Source organism: Talpa occidentalis, unplaced genomic scaffold (assembly GCF_014898055.3).
Source record: "Talpa occidentalis isolate TD23 unplaced genomic scaffold, MPIMG_talOcc4v2.1 talOcc4.7, whole genome shotgun sequence".
In the NCBI taxonomy this organism is placed as follows: domain Eukaryota; kingdom Metazoa; phylum Chordata; class Mammalia; order Eulipotyphla; family Talpidae; genus Talpa; species Talpa occidentalis.
In genome coordinates, this window is record NW_023605083.1 from 88,677,773 (window position 1) to 88,701,656 (window position 23,884).

The 23,884-nt window shown below is 54.6% G+C and overlaps 1 protein-coding gene across 1 annotated transcript; it reads left to right on the top strand.

Annotated features, from left to right (window-relative positions):
• Positions 1–495: 495 nt before the first annotated feature.
• Positions 496–21,456, top strand: SMTNL2 (smoothelin like 2). The gene is made up of 8 exons (XM_037493445.2): positions 496–956; positions 7,923–8,013; positions 8,522–8,755; positions 9,305–9,380; positions 10,259–10,438; positions 11,388–11,505; positions 11,866–12,017; positions 19,450–21,456. Exons 1-8 carry the CDS (start codon positions 558–560, stop codon positions 19,574–19,576), a joined length of 1,377 nt encoding a protein of 458 aa, XP_037349342.1. The 5' UTR covers positions 496–557; the 3' UTR covers positions 19,577–21,456.
• Positions 21,457–23,884: the final 2,428 nt, after the last annotated feature.

Genomic DNA, 23,884 nt, shown 5'->3' on the forward strand with positions numbered 1-23,884 from the left:
CCAGGCAAAGATCCCACAGGTGCACCTTGTAAGAGAGTTGCACATGCTGTAAAAGGACAGCGAGGGACACAGGGTGCGCAGTGGGAAGTCTCTATTCCCAGTGGAATCCAGGCCCCGCGAGTGGGAAGCCGGAGGGAATACATAACCAGTGTCCATGGGCTCTAAGAGTCCTCCACCCGGCGGGCTCGCAGCCCCTCCCCCAGCCTAACGCCGCCCCTCTGCATCTAGGGGGCTCGACTCGGCACTTTTCTTGGCTCGGTATCCCAGAGAGGAGAGTCTGAGCAAACTCTTCTCCTGGCGCCTCCAAGGCCCGCAGCCTGCACCCTCTCGGGCGAAGCGGGGGTGTCCCGGAGTCAGCCCCGGCCCCGCCCCCCAGACCACGCCCCCGCGCGGCGTCCAGTCCCGCGGCTCGCGGGGCCCGCCCCGCCCCCCGCCCTCCCCTCCCGCCGCCCCTCGGGCGAACCCAGCCTGGGGCGGCCAGTCGCGGCGGGGAGCTGCAGAGCTGGGCTTCTCTCCCTCGCTAGGCCCGCTCTCAGACCTGTGCGCCCTGCTCAGCCATGGAACCGAGCCCCGACGCCGAGGAGGCGCGCACCGTGCGCGAGGCGCTGGGCCGCTACGAGGCGGCGCTGGAAGGCGCTGTGCGCGCGCTGCACGAAGACATGCAGGGGCTGCAGCGCGGCGTGGAGCGGCGCGTGGCCGAGGCGTTACGCCTGGCAGGCCCTCTGGCGCGCACGGTGACCGAGCTGCAGCGCGATAACCAGCGGCTGCAGGCGCAGCTCGAGCGCCTGACGCGCCAGGTGGAGGCACTGGGCTTGGCAACCGGGCTGTCCCCCGCGGGCGGCACGCCTGGTACGCCCAGCCCTCCTCCCGCCTCCGGCGCTCCGGACCGGGCGCCCCGTCTGGGCACCGCACGCTTCTCCAGCCACGCCACCTTCTCGCTGTCCGGCCGCAGCCAGGTGAGCCCGGGGAGCGCGGTGCCCGGGCGTGCATGCAAGTGCGCTTGCGCCAGAGGAGTGGGGCGCCAGAGCAGTGGGGCGCCAGAGGAGTGCGGCTCAGTACTCTGGTGCCGCCGGCAGTCGGGACTCAGTGCACGCGCGCGCCTCTACTCGGCTGCAGGAGGTGCCTCCACCCTCACCTAGGATTCGGTCCTGGGGTTGGGAACCACCTCTCTAGAGCTGGAGAGGGCTGGAGACCGTCCCAGCCTGCCCGCGGCACCTGTCTTCGGCCCCCTCTTTTCTTTGGAGCCAGACCCTGTTTCCTCCCAATTCTGTCTCCTCTCGAGCTGGAGAGCTGGGGTACGCCCCCTGAGGGTTCGATGCCACTTGGGGCCTTGTCAGCATGTTGGAGTCCCCGTCCCAGCCGCTCCCTCCCACCCCCGCCTTCATTCAAGCGCCCCCCAGGGTTGCGACTTCACTGAGGCCTGACGGCCCCCTGTTATTGATTAACCCCGACCCTGTAGATAGGAGTGGGGAGGAGGCACTCAGTGGGCGCAGCCTGGCAGCCGCATTTGGAACTTAAGGGGTAAATCCCTTACCGTGAAGGGAAACCAGACTTGAGCAGCCTCAGATTACTGGGGTCAGTGACTGGCCAGAGGCCCACACCTCATGGGGGTGGGGCGCAGGCCGGTGTGGACCAGTCACCCTCCTGGACTTGGGGCCTCCCGGAGTGGCAGTTCCAATGTTACCATGGTGTGTGCAGTGGCCCTTAGGTGGGATTTTCCACCCTGCTCAGGCATGCGCTTTGGGGTCGGTTTCCAGGGGCTGAGTCTGTTGTTTGCACCTGCTGCCCCTCCTTGGTTCAGTTCATCACACATTCAGATTTCCTGTGGAGGTGGGGTCTGGCTGTACCTCAGGGGCCTTGGAGGGGTGGCGGGTGTGATCAAATTAGCCCTTGTCCCTCCTTGGAGGTCCCAGCCAGAGTGGGAGATGGCTCAGATAGAGCAGATATCCTGCTCTTCTCAGCGGGTGCCCTGAAGGGCTTTGTCCTGGAGGCCCTGAGCTGCCACTACTGGTGCAGATGGGGGTGGGGTGAATGGCTGTGAGAGCAACATTGGAAAAGCTGAAAGGACTCACTGACCAGACAGAGCCTGGTAGGTATGAGCAGGAGGGGTCAGTTGTGAAGGCCTCCTGGGTGCTGGGCTTTGTCTCAGGGGGCTGGAGGTTCTTAAACATGTGCTGGTGGCAGAGGCCTTGGTGCCCCAGTGCTCTGTGTTAAGTGTTTACAAATAAGGATGCACTTAATTCTGACCTATGGGCCTGACACACTGCATGTCTATGGTATAAAATCACCACTGTGAGCGCATCCCAGTCCAATAAACTGTGTCATGGGTGATTCCTGAGGTCTTATTTTAACACACATTTGCTACTTGTTTGCTCATAGAAGCAGCTGCCCAAATTTTAAGAGATAAAACCTCAGTCATACATGTATCTGAGCACATACGTACAGATGCTTCTGCCTACGCATATATGTGAGGGTTCTCTCCAGGCATTGTGCCAATGGGACTTGGTCTTTCTTCACCAGGGATCATCTAGACCTTTGGTTGTGAGAGAAATGAGCTGGGCGGGGGAGGGACAGGGTCCTCTTGTCTCCAGCAGGTTTCCTCAAGGATGGTGAGTTGGAGGGTGACTGGAGGTAACTTAATGTGATGGGCCAAGGGAGGGAGGGTGTCTGAGCTGGGGCTGTTTGGAGAGAGGTCTCCCCGGGCAGGTGGCGGGTGAGAGTGTCAGGGTGTGAGCAGGGAGGCGCAGAGAGGAGCTCTGCCTGGGGGCTGGGGGTTACAATCTGGTGGAGATGCAGGCTTCTATTTGGGTCATGTTGAGCGTGAGGGGTTGTAGGACATCAGGGAAAGCTGGCCCAGAGCAAGTGGAGTCTGGATCTGCAACACTGAGAGTGATCAAGGCAGGAGGGGAGGAAGACATCAAGGAAGGCTAGTGGTTGAAGCCCCAGAGAGGGTAAGGTCTTCAGGGGAGTTATGCAGAGGAGAGGGTGAAACTGGAGCCCTGGGCAGAGGTGGGTAACTGCCAGGGAGCTAGGAGACCTGGGAGAGCCCGCTCTCAGAAATCAGAAGGGGAGGGCCCCTTTTGGAAGATGATGTTGGGGGTCAGCAGGGATGCTGCAGGATGCTGGGGCATGAGGACGGAGGCAAGGCTGGGGAGTAGGTTGTGAACTTCAGAAAGGCTGTAGAGAGAGGGAACAGCAAGTAGCACTGAGCCCGTGGGTGGAGGGCATCAGAGGCTCATAGCCCCGGAGCAGGGGCACTCTGGGCCTGAGGCAGCCCCTCTCCCCCTGGCTCCAGAAGCGCTGGTCTCATTTCTCTTGCAGCCTACCTCCACGGACCACTGACATGGGCTCCCAGCTGGTTTCTGGCAATGACGGGGCCGTCTGCTCATGTGCTGTGTCCAGCAGCCTGTGACTGGGCACTTGGTTATGAATGGGAGCCAGGGTTCCAGAGCAAGAGTGGTCAGTCATAGCTGGGTGCTGCCAATCCTCTGGCCTCTCATGTCTGTGTCGCAAGGGGTTCAGAGTGTGAGGGTCTCACCTGTGCACAAGAGCTGGTGGTGACTGTGGTCAGGTGTTGTGAAGGCTTGTGTTGTACTACCCCTCTGTAACCAGTAGAGACTCCTGTGTTTCCTACTGTTTCAAACTAGGGACTGACTACAGGGGTGGGAGGTGGTCATACTCAGCATATACATATTCCCAGAATTCAACACAGAAAGGGTTGATCAAATAATCCTCTTCCAACTACATAGTCCTTGACCTTGCTAGGTAGCGAGTAGCCAGGGAGGCTCTGGGAGGCAGGAGAGGGAAGGGAGTAGGATAGGAGTAATCAGGGAGGACTCCCTGGAGGAGGTGTGATTCCTTAGAACAGACAGGACCTGCTTTGGGCACATTTGCTGAAGTTTTGGCACATTTGTGAAGTTTTGGAGGCATCTCCTCTCAGCTGGACCTCTCTTTCTCTGGACCTAATCCAAGGAGAATTGATCCTGTTTGGTCCCTTGAGCTGAGTGGGCTGGGATTTATAACAGTGACATCAGTCCTCAAAAGTGGGACAATGGCTCACAAAAGTGTCCAGAGTTATCCCCTGGAAGTGTCCTGGGCTGAGCTGGAGCCACCAGGACCCCATGACTGAGGCAGCAAAGTCCCTCAGGAACGACTGCCAGAATAGCCACGTCCAGGCCCGGCCATGAAAGAAACCAGACCCACGTTATCAGCCTCCTTTCCCAGACACTGTGCGATAAGGGAGTTAAATGCTTTAGGGAGAGTTTGAATTGCGTCCCTTAAACCATGCTGTGAGTGAGGCGGAGAACACTCCCTCTCAGGAGGGCTGCATGTGGGGTTCTGGCTGCATGTGGGCTGTGCTGGGCACAGGCACCAGCGCCCGAGTCCACGCATGAGCCCGAGGGGGTCAGGATGCTCTGAGAGCCCCTGAAATATTATTCCTGTCCCTTACCAAAGTGTTAAAAAACTTCCCCAGTGAGAGAGTCCCTGAAGTCAGACTTACCTCATCTCTGCCGCTCCCCTAACGTTCTTAGGCCTGGGTTCCCTCATGGGGAACCTCCCCCTTTATAAAACAAAGGCAGGGGACCTGGAATCAGTTTGGTAGGACCAGTTTCAGCCCCCAGGGCTCTCTAGTGACTTCTATCCCAGAGGACCCTTCTGATTCCCTTTTCTGGGGCCAAAGCAGGCTGCCCCCCACCAAAGGAAGTCCACCAGAGAGTGTGCTGGAGGCTCCCTCGGGTGGACGTAGGGAGCAGGAGAAGTGCTTGCTCCAGGCCAGCCTGGCTCTGGGGTTTAAAGACTCTGCTTTCTGTGAAGGACCCGCTGGGATCCTTTCCGGACTCATTCCTTTTCCTCTGACAGGCTGACAGGTTAGTCTCAGGTGTCCACTCTGCCCTCTGGAAGGCCAAAGTGCTTTGTGCACAGAGCCTGGGTTGGGGTCTGGGACCCAAGTCCCAAACCTTGACTCTGCTATTGCCTTTAGTTAGTGTAGGCTTGGGGAAGGGGCCTCTGGGAAGAGCCCCCGGCCTGAGGAGGAACCTGGGAGTTGGCTCAGCCCTAGGCCCCAGCTACAGTCCTGCCTCCCAGCGTGAGTTAGCCCCATTCTTTTCCCCTCCTTGAATTGCCAGTGACCCCTTGGCCAGAATCCGGCTGGTCCAGAACCTACTTCCTGTCTGTGTCCTTTGGTCCCCTAGGGCATTACGGGGGAGTGGGGGGCTTGCAACATGCAGAAACAGGCATCTGTGGGGCCCCCCATAGAAACCCACATTCCTGGAAAAATGGTTTCACCATCATTTGTCCCTTCAGGCCCCTGCCTGGACCAGTGGAACCTGTTGGACTAGGGTGTGGGGGGGGGGCAGGGTGAAGGGCTTGGAGACCCCAGAGCTGAGTGGGCCTTGTGACAGGTGGGGGCTGAGGCCTCAGATGGACTGGCTGTTTCTCCTCCCCCTGCCCAGTTGGCTTCGGGTTAGCCATGATGTGGCTCTAGGGGTGCTTTCTTTCACTCTTGGGTGCCAGGAGATACCCCACACTCTTCTCCATTGTTGTCAGTGCACTGATACCTCCACCTCTGTCCTGAGTCAGAAGTTGAAGGGTCAACTCCTTTCCCAGGGGAGGCTCTCCTCAGGCCCTGAGACCTCTGCTCTCTCACCTCCCCAGCGACCCTAATGAGAGTCCTCTCACTTTTCTCTAAGCCTGTAAACATCGTCCTTCTTCCACCTGGAAAAAGCCCTCCAACTCCACTCCCTCTCTCTCTTCTTATAGCTAAACTTACTGTGTTGTCTCTGTTTCTCTTGCGTCCTCCCAGCCTGTATCTGGCCCCCAGCTCTGCCTCTGATGAGGAGCCCCAGTTCCTAAATCGGCACCAGTGACCTCTTTTTTTGCTCAGCCCAATGGATGTGTTTTAGATCCCATCTTGACCTTCTTGACCTCGACCCGAGGCCACCTTTGGACCGCTGACACACCTGCCTTCTCCATACGCTCCTGCCCCTACCTTCTCAACATTCTTCTGGTTTTCTCCCTGCCCCTCTCGCTGCTGCTTCTCTTTCTACCTCTCAAACCTGGTGCCGCATCCCACCCTCTACCCACCCTCTGCCCGCCCCAAGCCAGCTCTTCCTCTGCTGTTTTCTGGATGCGCGAGTCCTGCTTGTTCTCCATTGCTCCTCCGTCCTTTTTTTTCAAACTTCAGTATCCAGTGACCTCCTGACTGCAACTCCCTGATGCCACAGGTGCACCTCCCACTCATGCCCACAACTGACATCGTTGTTCCCACCAGCGCCCCTGCCCTTCCTTTAAGCCCGGGCTTGGAAGAGGCATAGCATCCCCCTTCCCTCCTCACCCACACATTCACCCCAAAGTTCTGGGTTCTTCTTGCTTTTGTCTTTGCCTTTGTCTTCTTCCCCCTGACCCTTCTCCCCTCTTCAGGATTAGTGGGGTGACTGCCACTTGGTTTCCCCCTTCCGTGCCACTCTCTCATTGGCTTCTGAAGAATGTTTTAAAACACAGAACTGACAACCTTCAGCTCCTGTTTGTCTAAGGTCAAGTCCAAGTTCTTGGGACTGGCACCTTGGACTGTGGCACTTCTCCAGCCTCTGGCCACCATGTCCCAGTGATGTAGAGTCAGAATGCTTTGTGTCTTCACATCTGTCCACTTCTGCCTCCTGCTTGCTCTTCTGAGCGTGACCTCCCCTCCTCGTCCACCTGGCTGACTCTTGCCTTGGCTCAGGTACTCCTGCCTCTGGGCAGCCCTCCCTGACCCAGTGGATGAAGTCTGTCCTAGGCACGCACCCTCATGCTGACTTGCCACCGTCTGGTCTGCTCAGGGTTCTGGCTCCACCCACAGACTGACCCCCCATGGCATGGAGACCATCTCTTACACTGGTCGCAAGAGAAGCTGAGCTGTCTGGGGCCAGGAGTGGACTTTTATCTTCTGGGAACCTTGTAGACAAGGCAGGAGCCTGGAGGTGCAGCTGACCTCCCAGGCCACCCTGCCTCTGTCCCCTGTTGCCAGGCAGACCTCTCCAGCCTTACAGATGGAGCCTTCTTACCTGCCTCACTGTGAGGGGCAGGGCTGCTGTCTCACTGTGGAATCTTGGACAGGCACATGCCCTCTCTGAGCCCTTGCGTCACATCTGTAAAATTGGGCTGAAAGCACTTCACCTGGGAGGGTAGAGCAAGGAGGGCATGCCTAGAAGGGCATGGTGCTTGGTAGATGCTCCACTGGCATTTGGGTAACCGGCTTCTGTTTCTCAAACAAGGAAGTGAGGTCTGGAGAGACCTGATCCATGGCACACACTGGCTGGTGGCTCAGCCAGGAAGCCAGGCCTCCCTGATGTCTCTTGGCACGCTCTCTGCCCCTCCCCCCATCTGCTGCAGTTGGGAGGGTGTGGAGGAACCACAGGAAATTGTTCAGGCCATTGCACTCTGGACATCTGGACAAATTTCGTGACCCTGCATCCAATGAAAAAGCTTCAGCCTAGGGGCACCAAAGCCCAGCACTGTCTGCAAGGACCCGTGGCTCTGGGATTTGGCTGCATCCACGTAGGCGGCCATGCTGGCATGCCCAGCTGGGATGAATAGGGCCAGGCTTGCCCTTCCCTCCTGCGCCATCTGATCAGGCCTGGGGGAGGGGTGGCACCACTTCCAACACTCCTTCAAACCCTAAGTCTGACCTTTGCACCGAGTGGTTTTGGGTTGTGGGGTGAGCCCAGGGGAGGTGTTTGCTTCCAGGGTCCTGGGGGCTCAGCATCTGGGGCTGGGTCCACTGGCTGTGAGACCTTGGTCTACCATGATCCCCCCGGGGGCTCTTATTTTCAAAAGTGCGTGTGGTTTTCCCTGCTGGAAAAACCCAGAGGGGCGCTGGGGAGGGGTTTTGTGCGGGGCCGCTTCCCTGGCTGACTGGGCTGTGTGGGCTGGTGTCCCTGTAGAGCGTGGAGCATCACGATGAAGCCCTTGAGCCGGAGGGGAGAAGGAACTCCAACTTGTGCGTCGTTGAGAACGGGCACCAGCCTGGGACAGGTAGGGGCCGACAGCAGAAGAGGGATGGATGGGTAGATTTGGGGGTCAGGGTACCTGGGCCAGGCCATCCTTTGGCTAGGAGGGGGGCTTGGGCCTGAACCCCAACAAGTAGAGAGGCTGCCAAGAAAGCAGCCTCATTTAGTGTGAAGTAGAACTTTTCAACACAGGAAAATGGGAGATCTCTGAAAGTGGTGAGCTCCCCCATTTCTGGAGGAATGCAAGCAGAGCCTGAGGAGCTGTCTGAGTACTGAACAGCTTAGAGTAGACTGATAAGCCAACTAGTATTTACTGAGCTGGCCGGGAGGGAAGGTTAGAGCAGATGTCAACTCCAGTTTGAGCAGTGAGAGCTCCCCAGGAGGGGGAGGCCAAGGAGGCTGGAGTGGTCAGGGAGGCCTTCCTGGAAGGGGTGTGAGGAAGGTTCAGGGAGCTGGAGCCCCCCGGGGGAGCTGAGTCTCCTGTGGATGCATGGCTGACTCCTCTCCCCATCCCCCCTGGTCACATGTTCCAGGTCCAGATGACGGACTCCCTGAGGTCACCCAAACCTTCTCGGCACCAGACCTCCCCAAGCCTCGCCCCGTGAGCCTCTCCTTGCGGCTGCCTCACCAGCCGGTCACAGCTGTCACACGAGTTTCAGAGAGATTCTCTGGGGAGACCTCAGCTGCAGTTCTATCGCCCACATCTGCTGCCTTCCTCGGCCTGAGCCCCAGTGAGGCCACCACACCCTGGACTCCTAGTCCCAGTGGTAGGAACAGGAAAGCATGGCCGGGGGGCAGACCCTACCTGGAGGTGGGAGGGGAGGAGGGCTGAGGGGGCTGGCAAGAGTCTCAGAAAACGTGGAACCAAGCCACAACCCTACCAATATCTGTCACTGCACCCCAATCCCTAGCCCATCTGCACTATCAAATGGAGCTCATGGACATAAGCAGGTGGCTACTGTAGGTCAAGGCTGTGGTTGGAGGTAGTCTCTTGCCCTGTATGGCCTCTCCCGCTGTCCCCCTGTGACTGTCTTTGGGCCTGTGGTCAGGCCTCAGTGGTATGTCCTGGGATGGGGCTCGATGGGCTTCCAAAATAAGTTTGGGAAACAAAGTGTTTGTTTGCCTGGGCCCTGCAGGAACCCTCTATGTCCCTGTCTTCCTTCCTTCTCAACTATTGGCTGAGCTTACCCTGGGGCCTGCCGTTCAAAGTGATGCTGTGTGAACAGGGCAGGCCCCAGTCAGAGGAAGGCAGGCGGGCAGTGGCTGGCCCTCACTGGGCCCAGGCTTTGTTATTTCTCTTTTCTTTTGTCCTGCAGAGAAGAATGTGTCTCTCCCACGATCGTTTTCGGGCTCTGGCTACGGAGCAGTGGTGGCAGGCAGGGGCAACGACAGGTGAGTCAGCACTGTGTTCCTGGTGGGTGTGCTTCGCCTTGGACATAGGCTGCCCAGGTCACCTGCAGGGAGCTCCCTATGCTGACCCCAGTGTGAGGCACCTTCCTTGTTTGGGTGCCTCTAAAAAATGAGGCAGCAGAGTTGCTGGTTGGGGTTGGAGCAGGGGAAATGAGGCAGTGGGTCTTGGTGGAAATTTCGATTTGGAAAAATATGACTGTAGTCTGGTTTCTCTATGAAACTGTCCAAGTAAATCTGTCAAAGATTTTGTTGGGGGAGGGGGGTGGTGACTCAGTTTCCAATGGAAGAAGAAGGGTAGGAGGGTTTCCTGGCTTCCTCTTCATGCATCCTGGCTGGCTGGGGTCCTTCAGAACTGTTGCCTCCTGCCTGTGGACTGATGCCTTGCCCGGAGAGGCTGTAGGTTGTGTTCCAGGCTGCCTCCTGGCCTGTGGTGTTCCTGTGCTTCCCCAGGTCAAGGGAATGGTGGGGGTGGGATGGTCAAGGGGTGGGATGGCATGGGGTTTGGCTCTTTTTTTCTTTTAATAATAAAAAGAATTGTGACTTTCTGGCAAACTTTTCCAGGGGGGAGACAAAGGGGGTCATATCTAGTGGGGGTCCTGGTGGGCTGGTTCTAGGCATCCTCTTGCCCAAGGAGAAGGTCTTGGCAGCACTGACACCTCCCTCCCAGCTTGGGTCTGTTGGCTAGGCCTCCTTCAGACCTCAGCTTGGTTCAGAAAACCCGCCCAACCGGTTAGGGACTAGAGCAACTGGCCCTTCATTTCTGTCTGCCTCTTTCCACATTCGGTGGGGAGGGGTCCCTGGGGCCTCCGAGAGCTGAGATGGCTGAATCTGTGTTCCTGACTCTGTGGTTCTCCCCTCAGCCCACCTATGGTGACGCCACCCCAGTCTCCCCCTTCACCGCAGCCGCCAGCCATGACTCAGGCCCATCGCCCGGGGGAGCGCCGCCGGGAGCTGGTGAGGTCTCAGACGCTGCCTCGCACCTCTGGGGCACAGGCCCGGAAGGCGTTGTTTGAGAAGTGGGAGCAGGATACAGCTGGCAAGTACGAATGCTCACTCCAGAACAGCCCAGTCCCAGACTGGGGTCAGGTGGGCGTGGCAAAGCTGACCCCATCTTGCCCCTCAGGGACCTTCCCCAAGATTTGACCCCTGGGTTGAGCCACAAGGTCAGAGCTGGGCCACATTGTAAGCTGGGGGGCAGGGCAAGGGGCCAGGCAAGGCCTGCTGAGAAGCCCTTGCCTCTCCATTCCCGGAGGGGCCCAGCCTGCCTCACCCTGAGTTCTGGATTATAGCTCCTTGGCTTTCTGGGTGTGACTGGGGAGACGTTGGGATTCGTGGCAGGAGCTGGGAGGAGACACTGGAATGCCCCCAGCCCACTATCAGAGCCTCGTTCCCCCTCCCTCAGGGATGGGATCTGCCTCTGCACGTATCACCAGCCCTCCTGTCAATGCCTATGATGATGAGGATGACCCCAGGCCCGCTTCTTGACTCTCGTCAGGGAGGAGACCCTGGAAGTGTTGTCAGTGACCCAGAAAAATTAGTCCTGTCTGTTAGAGTGTCCTTGGGACCTGGAGGAGCTAGGAAAGCTAGCTATCCAGGCTGGGAAAGAGCCTGTAGGGGAGGTGGGCTCAGAGGGAGTCTCTGAAGAAGGGGTGGGGGAAGGGAAGTGGGGAGGGTGTTCCACAAAGGTTGGCTCAGCTCCTCTGTCCCAGGATTGCCCAGTGAGCCCTGCTTCCTGGTGTGGGACATACACAGGGGACCTGGAGGGAAGGGGGTTTGTCCTGCCAGATACCATCTGGGGTGGGAGGCTGTGTAGCTGGCCTATGGGGTAGCGAGGGGAGGCCATATGCTGATAGAAGAGCTCCACAGGGTAAACACAAGGGGGGCCTCTTTCAGATGGTGTGAGAAAGGCTGGGGACACCCTGCCTCTCAGAGGACATGGCAGTGCAGGGCAGCCCCCAGCCCCCACAGCAGGCCTGCCTCTGTCCACAGGGGGAAGGGCGAGACCCGGGCGAAGCTGAAGCGGTCACAGAGCTTTGGCGTGGCCAGCGCCAGCAGCATCAAGCAGATCCTGCTCGAGTGGTGCCGCAACAAGACGCTTGGCTACCAGGTGAGCCAGGGGCCTGCCGTGGCCCTGGGACCCCCGTCAGAAGCTTGACCGAACATTGCCCTCTCTCCTTGTTCCCCTGGCCAAGGCAAGCACTGGGGGCGGGGCATGAGGTAGGAGCTAGAGAAATTGTGCCTTCCCAGCGGGTCCCTGAGTGTCCACTGCATGCACTTAGGAATCCCATATGTGGACGAGCAGGTCTTGTGTGCCTGACTGGGGAGGCCTGGCAGCTACAGTTTGTTGCTGAACTGGATGGATGGTGGGCTTTGGGGTGGGGCTTGGAGTATCTGCTTGTGGAGTGGACTTGGAGGGGGCACAGCAGCCCCCACACTGCCCTTGTCTTGAACCTCACCTTGCTTGCAGCACGTGGACCTGCAAAACTTCTCATCCAGCTGGAGTGATGGCATGGCCTTCTGTGCGCTGGTCCACTCCTTCTTTCCCGACGCCTTTGACTACAGTACCCTGAGCCCCACACAGAGGCAGAAGAACTTCGAACTGGCCTTTACCATGGCGGAGTGAGTATGCTGGTCCTGTTGGCTGCCAGCCCTGGCCTTGTACCCTAGCCCGACCTCTGCCCAGTGGAGCATGGGGCAGACAGGATTGGAGCTGCCGTCTGCAGAACCCAGGGACCCTGAGGCCATCAGTCTATCTGCCTCTTGTACATTTGGAGAGAGGGAGGCCTGTCTGGGGGGATTGCCCCTGGTCACTGGTGGTTGACAGTGGCTCTTCCTGGTTTATCTGTCCTCTGCTGAGTGCCCCGATTCTGGTGGTCACCTTGGAGACTAGCCACAGACAGGGTGTTGAAAATGACTATAGCTGATGATCGGCAGGACACTGAATAATACCTCCCTGGAGGACATGTAAAAAACCCTAAGTAGATTCTGCCCCCCTAAACAGTGCTCTGGCATTGATAGGAAGGTACTGACCTTCCTGAGTTTGCTCACAGGAAGACTGGCTGCATGGAGAGACCTGGCTGATGAGAGCAGTTTTTGGGCAGTGGATCCTACCAGTTCACAGTGACCTGGCAGGGAGGAAGCTGGGGAATAAATACTCTGCCCTCACTCTCCTCCTGCCCTGTCACTGGGGCTTCTTGTTGGCTGAACCCAGTAGGAAGGCACAGGGTGGGGAGCCATTGCTTTTGTACATTGCAGCCCCCAGCTAGAGGCCCAGGCACTGATGAGGGTGTTGAGCTTGATGCTGAGCTTCATGGAATTTAGGGGAGGGAGGTCTGAGGAAAGGAAGGCCTCCTCAAAGCTGAGTTCCCTGCAGGAATATTTACCATTCTGTCCTGCCCAGTCTGCTCTGTCCCTGTGATGTCAGCCTCTGTGACCAATCAGGATGTGATTGACCATGAGTGTTCTAGTCTGTATCCCCTCACCCCTGTCCAGGGGGATGCTCTCCTGTGCTTGCTGTGTTGAAAGAGCCCTCACCTCAGGCTTCGCCTGCCCTCCTCACTCCATTCCCACCTCACCTCCCAGCCCCGTCCCAGCCCCTGGTACCCAGCCCAGCCTGGTGTGGGAAGGAGGGGGAGTTGGCAATTTACAAGACCCACACTTGGTATTGTAGGCCTTGCCTTGAGCTCAGGCAGCCACCCATCTCTAGAGCAGCTGCCTCGCCCAGGGGGCAGAATCGAGACCCTGGCTCTGAGCTCCCTGGCCTGAGTTCCTGGAATCTCGATATTGTCCCCATTGTGTTGTCTTGGATGACGTGCTCAGTCTCTCGGCCCCCTTTGGGGTCATAAGAACTCCTTGTATACTTTAAAAGCCTTCTCTTTCTTGGCTGCTTGGGATTAGCTGTCATCCTAATTGCAGAAACAGCTCTGGATGGAGTGTGTTATGCAACTGGATCCAGACGATGGTGAAGTAGAGCCAAGTGTAACGGCATGGTGTTGGGGAGGGGCGCCCACCAGGAGGAGGTCCAGCTGCTTGAAGCCTAGATATGGAGACTGTCAGAAATCAGACTGTCAGAGTCTGCAGTGCCAGGGCTCTGACGTGGGTACCCCTAGACCCATCCCAGCCGGCAGGGCCACATTTGGCTACAGAGTTCCCCATCAAGTCCATTGGGCCACACTGTGCCAGCTCATGCCCTGGCTACCTCGATCTCCCTTAGCCCTGGGCCAGGCCGGGCAGTGGCCGGGAGCAGGAGGCCCCACGGGGTGGTGGCCATGCACTCCTGCTCGAAGGGAACGTGGCTTTCCTTGGCAGCGGGGCAGGGCAATTCATGGCCTGTGTTTCTCCACAGGGTTTGAGCTCACGTAGCCTTCAGACTCCAAACAGATGTTTCTTCTATTCCCAGCCTTGGGGGCGGGGTGGTTAAGGGGAGTGATGGAGGCTCTTCCAGGTTTTGTCTCCCTCCTCCTAAAGCAAGCAGCCTGGTGAAAATCTTGGCCCTGCCTCCCTCTGGCCTGTGCCTACTGCGGCTGGGGAGGGGCCGACGGTCTGCTGGCACCTGAGACGAGTTCTGCTCTTTTCTGCTGACTTTAGGGGTGGGAAGGGGGTACCAATAGTAGGCCTATGTGGGGGGCCAGCTGGAATAGGGGAAGGTAGGTGGTGGAGAGAAACGGGGAGTTTGAGCTGCCTGCCCAAGGCCTCATGGGAGGATAGTAGCTTGGAGTGTCCAGCTTCTTGGAGACTCGGCTGGTTAGAAAAGCTGGGAAGAAAGCTCAGGGATACCTGCTTGAGGATTCTGGGGACCATTCTGGCCACCATTCCTTGCAAAAGCCAAGCAGACACCAGGGCCGTGGAAGCCATCAAGAGCCACGCAAGTGGAAGGACAAGCCAACAAAGGCAGGTTTTTGTGGGGGTGGGGTGGATGCTGAGGCAATGTGGGGTGGGAGAAGCAGGGGTACACTCTTTGGAAGGGAAGGGAGGGCACTGGGCCCTCCAGCATCAGGTCCACTTCTCCTGAGGAAGTAAACACTTTCAGACCCTTCTAGGAGCAAGGGCCTAAAGAGCACAAATGTGCCCCAGGAACCTGTGGCGTGAAAGTGGTTTGTGCTGCCCCTCCCCTCAATAATTTATGGTCCCAAAGATTCCCTGAGGCCTAATCCGCATGAGGGATGTGGTGTTGACAGCAAAGTGATCTCCCCTTGTGGGACAGGTGTTCAGGGCTTGGACGGCAGAGGGCCAGCCCCTTTTATGGCAGGGACCCGACCCCTGCACCCTTTTCTGCTCTCGGCGCAGTGCAGGCTAGAGCTGGACGTGCGGCCGCGGCTCCCACTTGCCCTGCGGGGAATGTGCCCTGCTCTCGGGTTACCCGAGCAGAAGGGGCTTCCAGGCTATTTGTAGTGCCCATGTGTCTCTGTCTAAAACCAGACAGGAGGCTGCAGTCGGAGCCCTGGCATCCCAGGCTACATTTAGAGAAGGCTTAAAAAAATAAAAATAACCCCTTGAACACCAAGAGCACAATAGACAGGAGTAGGAGAAAACCCTCTGAACGCTTTTAACCCCAGGCAAGGTGAAGCTGTTTGAAATGGTAGGAAGTGAACATTAACCCCGCTCTTTGCTGTGTGCTGGCATCTGAAGTATTCGTCCTTTTTCCTTTGTACTAAATCATGTTGTTTGTGTCATTGCTACAAAGGCAAGTTTTTTTGTTTTTTTTTTTTCTCTTTTTTTAATTCAGAAGGCATTTGGGGCCTCTAGTATTTTGAGACAAATGTTTTTATAAAAGTCAATGCCGATCGTCACTTTTCTTTTCTCATAGCCTATCTCCTGAGTCGTGTTTAACCTGTGTCTGCAGCTTCTGGGAATCTTGTCGTTCCTGTTGCAGCGGGGTGGGCTGGGGAGCAGGTGGCTGTGACCTTGTCCCCTGGTTGTTTGCTGGGGAAGCCAATACCTTGCCCAGCTCTTCCTGCCAGCCTAAGGCCTTCCCTCCTCTCCTGACTGCAAGGACTTGCTGCCTGTGCTGAGCAGAGACCTCATAATCGGAGGGTAAACCAACCTCTGGCATGAAGGAGGGGTGGGCCTGCTCTCCCTGCACAGATTGGATATCACCTGGAGATGCCAGCAATTCTGGGTGTTCTCTGTGAGGAGAGCTCCAAAAAAACTAGAACCAGCTCAGAGGGGAGGGTCCCAGATACCCCTTGGGGTGGGGGTGGGGAGGAAATGAAGGAAGGAACCAGAGGTTGTTCCAGAGAAAGTCATGAATATGACAGTTCTCTTCCAACATGGGAAGTGCTCTTTTGTGGGGAAATAAATGAAACTGAGGATGGCCTTGTGGGACCAATAGATAAACATAAGGGAAAACTCTCACGGCCAGAGCCATCTGCAGAGGGATTGAACTGTCCTGGAGGAAATTAGGTTGGTCCTCCTCCCTGGAGGTAAGAAAGCCTAGACAGGTCCCTCACAGATGGTTGGTGCTTCTGTTGGGGGTGTGTGGAGGGTAATAATGCAGTTCTTCTCCAAGGCTGATGTTCAAGGTTCTGGTGCCACCCTCATTCGATGGGGCAACAATCACCCACACTGTCAGGGTGATAGCAGAGCTCTGGGATTGTCTCTTCAGAGCTCTGGGGGTGAGGGAGGCAGGGAGGGAAGGTGCACTCAGGTGCTGCAGGTGAGAGGAGGAGTGCACCAGTTTAAGTGACAGCTCAGGAAGGTGAACTCAGGGCCCTGGTTCTTCTCTATGGAACTCAGATTTATAATTCTTGACCACCCAGTAGGCATCTTTGCATGCCTACCCTCTTCAGAGCACCTCTTGCCTCATTCAAGCCCTGCCCTGTCCTGTGGAGTGAGGGTGCCCTTTCTTTGGGCCAAATCCACTTGCCACCCCCACGAAGCCATTGGACTCTCTTACTGGCTCCCTGCTCCAACCCAAGGGGGAGGCAGAGATAGGATATGAGACCGAGGTCTCCAATTCGCCTTGACATTTGGTTCTTGATGGGGCTTCTGGCCTCCAGCCGGCCCCACAGGACAGGTTTGGGTTCCCTGTACATGTTTCAGTCTTTGTATTTGGCACATTGGGAACTGGTAGAAAGTGCTGTGTGATTCATGCAGGCTGGCTCCCGAGCTCTGGGGTGTAAGGCACATAACCTCCCCCCCCCACCCCGCCCAGAGAGGGAGCAAAGGCGGGAGTCTGTTTTTCTGTTCAAGAAATTGCACTGAAAGGTGAAGTGATCAGCAGGGCCAGGGTTGGAACCCGGCCTCTCTTCCCGGTTGATCCACTTTGCTTTTTCAAGTGAGGCATGATAATAAAACCAAAACAGACACTTGACATTTCTTGAGCTCCTATTATATGCCAGACTGTTCCATCTGGCTCATGGGGATTAGCTCATGAGTTCTCATGCCACCTTGAAAGGTGACTGTATTTCCAGATCGGGAAACTGAGGCCAGGAAAAAGTATTTTGCCCAAAGTCATAGAAAGGCTGGAGCTGGAATGTGACATGAAACCCAATAATCGAGTACTTGTCCATGTGTGGAAAGACGGGGAACTCCGGGAACGACCATGGCTATTGAAGAAACGATGTTGTGGATTGTCCCAAATGTAATCATTCTCACCCTTTTGGTTCTGCCTGTTGATGTCAGGACAGCCACGTCCAATACCCTGGGGAAGCTTCTGGTGCTATTCTGAGACCAATGTTTTATTTTAAGACTCAGCACTGGGATAGGTGGTGTGATGTGTGGTAGCCCAGGATACTCATCTCCCCACCTCCACGAGACCCCCAGACCCTGAGACCCAGGCCCACCCACTTCCCCTGTGAACAGCAGAAGGACGGCCTGCTGCCCAGCTCAGCCAGAGGCCTGCTCTCCACGCTCTCCACACCAGCAGGCCAAAGTCCAACCTGAGTTTCCCAGAGTGTGAGGCACAGGCCTTGCGGGGTAGGGAGTGGATATGAGATGATTTTTTTTTTTAAAGATTTATTTATGCATACAAGAACTGGGGTATAGGCCAGAGGTGTGGGGTGGTGAGAGGATTCAGCAGAGACAGAGTGGGGAACAGAACAGGTAGACTGACTGAAATACACTGCTGAGGGGAGCAGCAGGCGAGACAGGAGAGGTCTGCTGTGCCATGTGGGTAGCTCCCTGGCTGGGATTGAACTCATGCTGCAGAGGCTGCTGATAGCTTCACAGTGCTGTGCTTAAACCCTTGTGCCACAGGGAGGCCTGACACGAGATGAAGTTTTTAAAAGACAGTTTTTAAAAACTTTGAGTTGTGATTCTTTAGTAGATAGATCAGTTCAGTGGTTCATGACCAGCATTTTCAAAAAAGCTAGGAAAGGGGAATGAGATGATGATAGAAAAAAAATGAAATAGCAAAATATTGGAAGTAGAAAAGGCCAGTAATTTTGTGTAGCTTTTTCTTTTGTTTGTTTGTTTAAAGATTTATTTATTTATTTACATAAGCACTGGGTACAGTCAGAAGTGCGGGAGGGTGAGAGGATCCACCAGAGCCAGAAGAGGGAACAGAACAGGCAGACTGACGAAATACTTTGCTGAGGGGAGCAGCGGGCATGGCAGGAGGGGTCTGTCACGTCATGAGGGACCCTCGCCGGCGGCCGGGGATCGAACCTGCGCAGCAGAGGCTGCGGGCAGCTTCGTAGCCCAGTGCTCAACTGCTGCGCCACCAGGGGAGACCCAATTTTGTGTAGCTTTATTTCCACATCTATGTGTGTGTGTGCTGAATCATGATTAACAAACCTCAAACTATGGATCATGGCAAAGAAAGCTTAAAAACAGTTTTAGGAGGCATATGGACAAGTTTGATTTTTAGTTTATTCATTTTACATTTATTTTTATAGTTCATCTTGATTTTCTGTATACTGCCAGTAGATGCTGAATTTTTTTAAAGATAATTTATTTGTGCATACAAGAACTGGGGTGTAAGCCAGAGGTGTGGGGGGGCGGTGAGAGGATTTACCAGAGTGGGGAGCAGAACAGGAGGATCAACTGAAATACACTGCTGAGGGGAGCAGCGAGCGAGGCAGGAGAGGTCTGCTGCACCATATGTGGGTAGCTCCCTGGCTGGCTGGGGATTGAACTCATGCTGCAGTGGCTGGCTATAGCTTAAAGTGCTGTCTTTAACCCCTGCCCCACTAGGGAGGTCCACTAAATACTGAATTTTTAGTGAAATTGAATTTTATATTAAATCACATTTTTATTTATAAAATATGACTAAAGGGCCTCCCTGGTGGTGCAGCAGTTGAGCGCTGGGTTGCGAAGCTGCCCACAGCCTCTGCAGCACCGGTTCGATCCCCGGCTGCTCCCCGGCCACCGGAGGAGGGTCCCACATGGCGCGCAGACCTCTCCTGCCGCCCGCTGCTCCCCTCAGCAGTGTGCTTCGGTCCTTCTGCCTGTTCTGCTCCCCGCTCTGGCTCTCGCCCTTCCGCGCTTCTGACTGTACCCAGTGCTTGTATAAATTTAAAAAAAAAAAATCTTAAAAAAATAATAAAATATGACTAAATTAATATGATTAAAATTTTAGTGGAATTAGTGAACTTTTAAAGTAAAATTTAATTTTGCATAAAGCTGAAATAAAGTTAGTCTATGAAGTCAAAATGAGTTATATAAGTGTGTTGAGCTCCAGTAAAAACAATCAGTTATTCCAACAGCAAACAGAGATGATTCAGAAATAAAACGACAGATGAGAGCAGATTGGAGGTGCATTCATGGTGAGATCCGCATGAACTTCCTGGGAACCCAAGGCTGACAAGTCCCTAAATGACCTTTGGAGGGGTCTGGGCCTCAATTCTGCCTGTGGGGAAACAGTGGGAGTTGCAAGGCATTGTAAGTTGGGTAGTTTAGGCAAGTGTGGGAACTCTGCCTCCTGACCTCATTTAGAAGGCTCCTGGAGAGGGGGGTTTGGGAAATACTGCATTAGGCCAGGGACTCTGAATTCCTGGAGGCACTTGGGACCCTCCAGGTCCGGGCTGAATTCTGTCCTGGGGGCTGCGATGATGTGCCCAAGGGCTGGTTGGCTGTGGACCGCCCTCTGAGGGATGCCTCTGTGTTTCAGGAACCTGGCCAACTGCGAGCGCCTCATCGAGGTGGAGGACATGATGGTGATGGGCCGCAAGCCAGACCCCATGTGCGTCTTCACTTACGTCCAGTCTCTGTACAACCACCTGCGTCGCTTTGAATGAAGGCCCTCTGGCCTGGAGAGCCAAACAGCAGCCCCGGGAGGATGCCTCGGGCCACTTGTGTCTGGAGTCAGGACGACCCCCAGAAGACTTGCATTTTGGTGTGGAGCGCTGTTTGTTCTGTGATGTGTGACGGCTCCGTCCCCAGGGCTGTGGCCCTGATTACAAGTACGCTGAGCAGTGCCTGACAGCTCCCGTCACAGCCCAGGGGTGGACGGAAAGTGAAGAATTACCAGACAGAGAGAGAGAAACAGAGAGAGAAACTGGTGCTAAGTAATTATCTTCCTAAAAAAAAAAAAAAGTACTTGTCTGTAGTTTCCGGAATGTTCAATAACAATCTTCCCTCTGGTGAATTTGATACCTTGGCTTTACAGGGTTATGTTGATCACCAAGTGTTTTTTATCAAAATACCCAGAGTTTTTTACTTCCTCACACTATTGTAGGTTCCTTTCCTCCCTCCCTCTGGGCCACTGCCAGGAAATAGAGAGACTGCTTAATCAGCAGCTTGACAAAGAAGACCGAAGTCTTGGGAAGAAATAGTTTAATCACTCCCAGGTCCTAGGCAGCAGATGACCTTCAAGTCACCTCGGCCCCCTGGGGAGACGGGAAGGCTCTGGCCTGGGCCCTGGAGCAAGCAAGCCTCCTGTCCTTCCCAGGGGGCCCCACAAGTATCTGACTAAGAATAGGTTCTTGGGAAGTTGACACTTTTGGGGATGGACAGGCCCTTTGTGCTGAGAGCTAGGTTTTATTCACTTTTTTAGGGGATTTGCTGCAGATATTTATAAAAAAATAACTCCATCTGTATCATTGACGGTTTGTACATAAAAAGATGTGTCGAACTTCCCTTGGGGTCCGTTATTTCTGTTTGGGAGATTCAGAACCTGTGAATAAGAGATTTTGGACCCTTTTCAAATGAAAATCTACTTAAATTTCCCCTTAACTGTTTCTGTAACCAAATTTTCAGCCCAGAAAGTTGAAAATCACATTCGTGCCCTCTGAACTTGCCCACCAGTCGCCCATGTCCATATTGTCCAAAGAGCATGAACAGAAAGTCCCCTGGATGGTGACCGAGGGGTCTGTGAAGAACAGTGGCCCATGAAGGTGGGTTCTGGGGCGGCCCCACTATGGAGGAAGCCCATCAAGAAGAGCTGGTTTATTTCCACAGCTGTTTGGGTGGTAGGATTTTAATAGAAGTTCTTTAGAGTCTGTCAAGTCACCACCACCCTTAGCTTATTCTTATTCAAGAACCATTTTCTAATTGGGTTGGATTTTAGCCACGAACTTGTAGAACTTCCCTTTAAGGGGCTATTAGGTGTCTTCAGTGCACTCTAAACATCAGCACCTGTGTGCCTTCATAGAGTGCATGTGTGTATGGGGGGCCAGGTGTCTTTGGCGGTATCGGGGAGAACACGACAGAGCTTGCCAGGTGGATGAACACATCTGGCTTGGTGAGGCTGCTGCCTTGCTCAATCCTTTGGATTCACCCACAGTGGGACACATTCTCTTTCTGGCTCTCTCATCGCTTGGAGCCTCAGGAAGGTGAGTCCTATTATTAGCAAAGGCACAGCACCTGGTCTTTTTTTCTCACTGAGGCTTAGGGTTTCAAATCTAAAGCCAGTTTGGGAACGCAAGGGCTCTATAAAAAGCATGCCTATATGCTCTGAATGCTTGGCATATGTTAAATGGAGCACTCCTGAACTCTCATGTGGCCTTGCACCTTTGTACATAAAACAGAGCAGATCCAGCTAGCATTAGGAACAATTTCCCTTAAACTTGAGGAATAGTTTCCCTCATGCCTCATATTCAGAATAATAACAGACTAGATGTTTTAAAAATAGGTTCTACAATGTTCTTGTCTGATCTTTGGGGAGGGGGAAAATGAAGGTTCCTAAGATTTAATGGGTTTTAAACTTGATTGCCTCTAGGATGAAGCTTGAGGGTTCCAAGACATGGGGTGGGGTGGGGGGGGGAATGCAAGGAGATCACAGAAGCTCAAGATGTTTGGAAACCACCATCGTAGATCAGGGTTCCATGAACGGTCCCATTTTTGAGGTCCTATTTCAAGTCGACTTCTGCCATGTGTGGTACCAGGGATTACACCTCTCCCCCGCACCCCCTCCCAAGAAGAAGGATTTCTCGTAGTTGCTTGTAAGATTCTGCTTTTCCAGATAGATTCCTTCACCTGGGTTTTGTTAAAACTTATTAAGTCTGACTAAATTGGCTTGTGCATTTCCCTGAAGTGAGTATTTTGCCAGAGCCAAGATGGGTTTTAGCTTTTCTGACAGCTGATGGATATTATTCAAGGCAAGTGAGAGCTTATAAGCACTTTCTGAATATGATATAGCACATACTGGATAGAGGAGAATGTACCGGCCAGGTGTTTGGGGAACAGTTTGTTAAAGCCAATGAATTTCGCAAATGTGTTAGATGACGAAAAGTTCTCAGCTTTCCCGGCTGCAGTGGTCAGCACTCTGTAACTGGAGGAGACCAGGGTGAGAGACGATTTTGTTTTCTGCCAAGCCAGGTCTATATGACTCCAGGCAATAAGATGGCAGACTGAAAATGCTGATTCAGTTGGTCAGTCTGGGTGGGACACTTAGCAAGCCCACAGAACCATCTCTGGATTGGGTTTCTCGGACTGGTGCCAGGCAACCAACTCATTCCGAGGAATTGATTCTGCCTGTTGAGATGGCCAACTTAATTCCTCTTTTTCTCCTCCTCTTGCTTTTACGCCATCGCTGATCATCAGCTTCTGCAGAATGATAAATGCACTTGGTATGATTATTATCCATCTTATTGCTCTCACTTTCAAGCCCTGCTTTGGGGTTGCTTTTGATCTTTTATCTCTTGGTTCTCGGACTTGCTTTGACGGCAAACAGCTCTCTTTGTCCTTTGCGAGGGCATGTTAAAACTACCCAGGCCTGCCTCCTCCCTAGAAATCACCAAACAGGAAAAAAAACACCCAGGAAGGATGAGGCCAAGGATCTTGTGCTCTCTGCTGGGTACCCAGGTAGCCTCTATAGAAGCAGATGGCCCACCTTGAAGCACTAAAATGAACAGGAGGCTCCGAATCAGTTGTGCAGGTGATATGGTTGGTGGCACAAAAGAGATGCTGTAGGATAAGGTAAAAAAATCAGGCTTTTCTGCCCTCCCGCCATCAGGATAGATGAGGGAACCCTGTGATCCTGAATGCATGGCTGATGGCGGGCACCTGAAGTGGGTACACCTGCACTAGGACTGCTTTTAAGGGCGGCGTCACGGGGACGCCAGTAGAAGCCGAAAGAGAAGCCCGAAGCAGAAGCAGAGAACGTGAGAGAGCCCAGATAGAGTGAAGATTTGCTGGGGGCTGGGAGGCTGGCAGTCCTCCCAGCCCCCAGCACCCCAGCTTGCCACGTACCCGCTGAACCCCAATAAAAGACCTGCAAAAAACCACTGAGGACTCTGACTCCTCCTTCACCTGGTCTGCATGGGATCAGAAAACCTGCACTGTATCCATTCCTACCCTTACAGATGCTAAATAGCATTTTGGTGTATCTTGTCTCTGCACCCTCGTCTCTTGAGTTGATGCACAGGCAGGACCTACATGCTGTCAAATCCATACATTTTATAAACCCAATTTTTAATCCCAGTTACAAATGTCCTTAGCATGCTTGACATTTTTTTTTTTTAGATTTATTTATTTATATAAGCACTGGGTACAGTCAGAAGCGCGGGAGGGTGAGAGACTTCACCAGAACCAGAGTGGGGAGCAGAACAGGCAGACCGACAAAGTACATTGCTGAGGGGAGCAGCGGGAGGCAGGAGAGGTCTGCGCGCCATGTGGGACCCTCGCCAGTGGCCGAGAATCGAACTGGCGCTGCAGAGGCTGCGGGCAGCTTCGCAACCCAGCGCTCAACCGCTGCGCCAGCGGGGGAGGCCCATATTTGGCATCTTGGCAGCATCGGCAGGACCTCTCTCCCTGGCTTCCGTGACTCCACCTCTCTGCCTTTCTTGCCATCCTAGCTTCCTGTTCCTCTCTATCCCCCCTCTGTGTTCCTTGCCATGTCCCGGATTCCTGACTCAGGATGGACTTGGACTCTGGGAGCCTGTGATGTGCGAGTTGAATGTTTTATATCCCCCTTTCTCGCTAAGCTGCCTCCTGCAGTGTTTGCCCTCCCCACAGATGGCAGCCTGAGCCTCACCTTGCACCCGGGCCCTGTGGACCCACCCAAGCAACTCATCTGCCTCCTTATGTGCATTTGCAAGCTCTTGCCAGTGGAGGTGCAAGATTTCTCTTCGGTTGAGTGTCCAGATACGTGGAACTGCTAGCTT

Coding starts and splice junctions, on each gene's coding strand:
- SMTNL2 (XM_037493445.2), top strand. CDS start 558: ATGGAACCGAGCCCCGACGCCGAGGAGGCGCGCACCGTGCGCGAGGCG. Junction 957..7,922: donor CGCTGTCCGGCCGCAGCCAG/GTGAGCCCGGGG, acceptor GTGTCCCTGTAG/AGCGTGGAGCATCACGATGA. Junction 12,018..19,449: donor CTGGCCTTTACCATGGCGGA/GTGAGTATGCTG, acceptor TCTGTGTTTCAG/GAACCTGGCCAACTGCGAGC.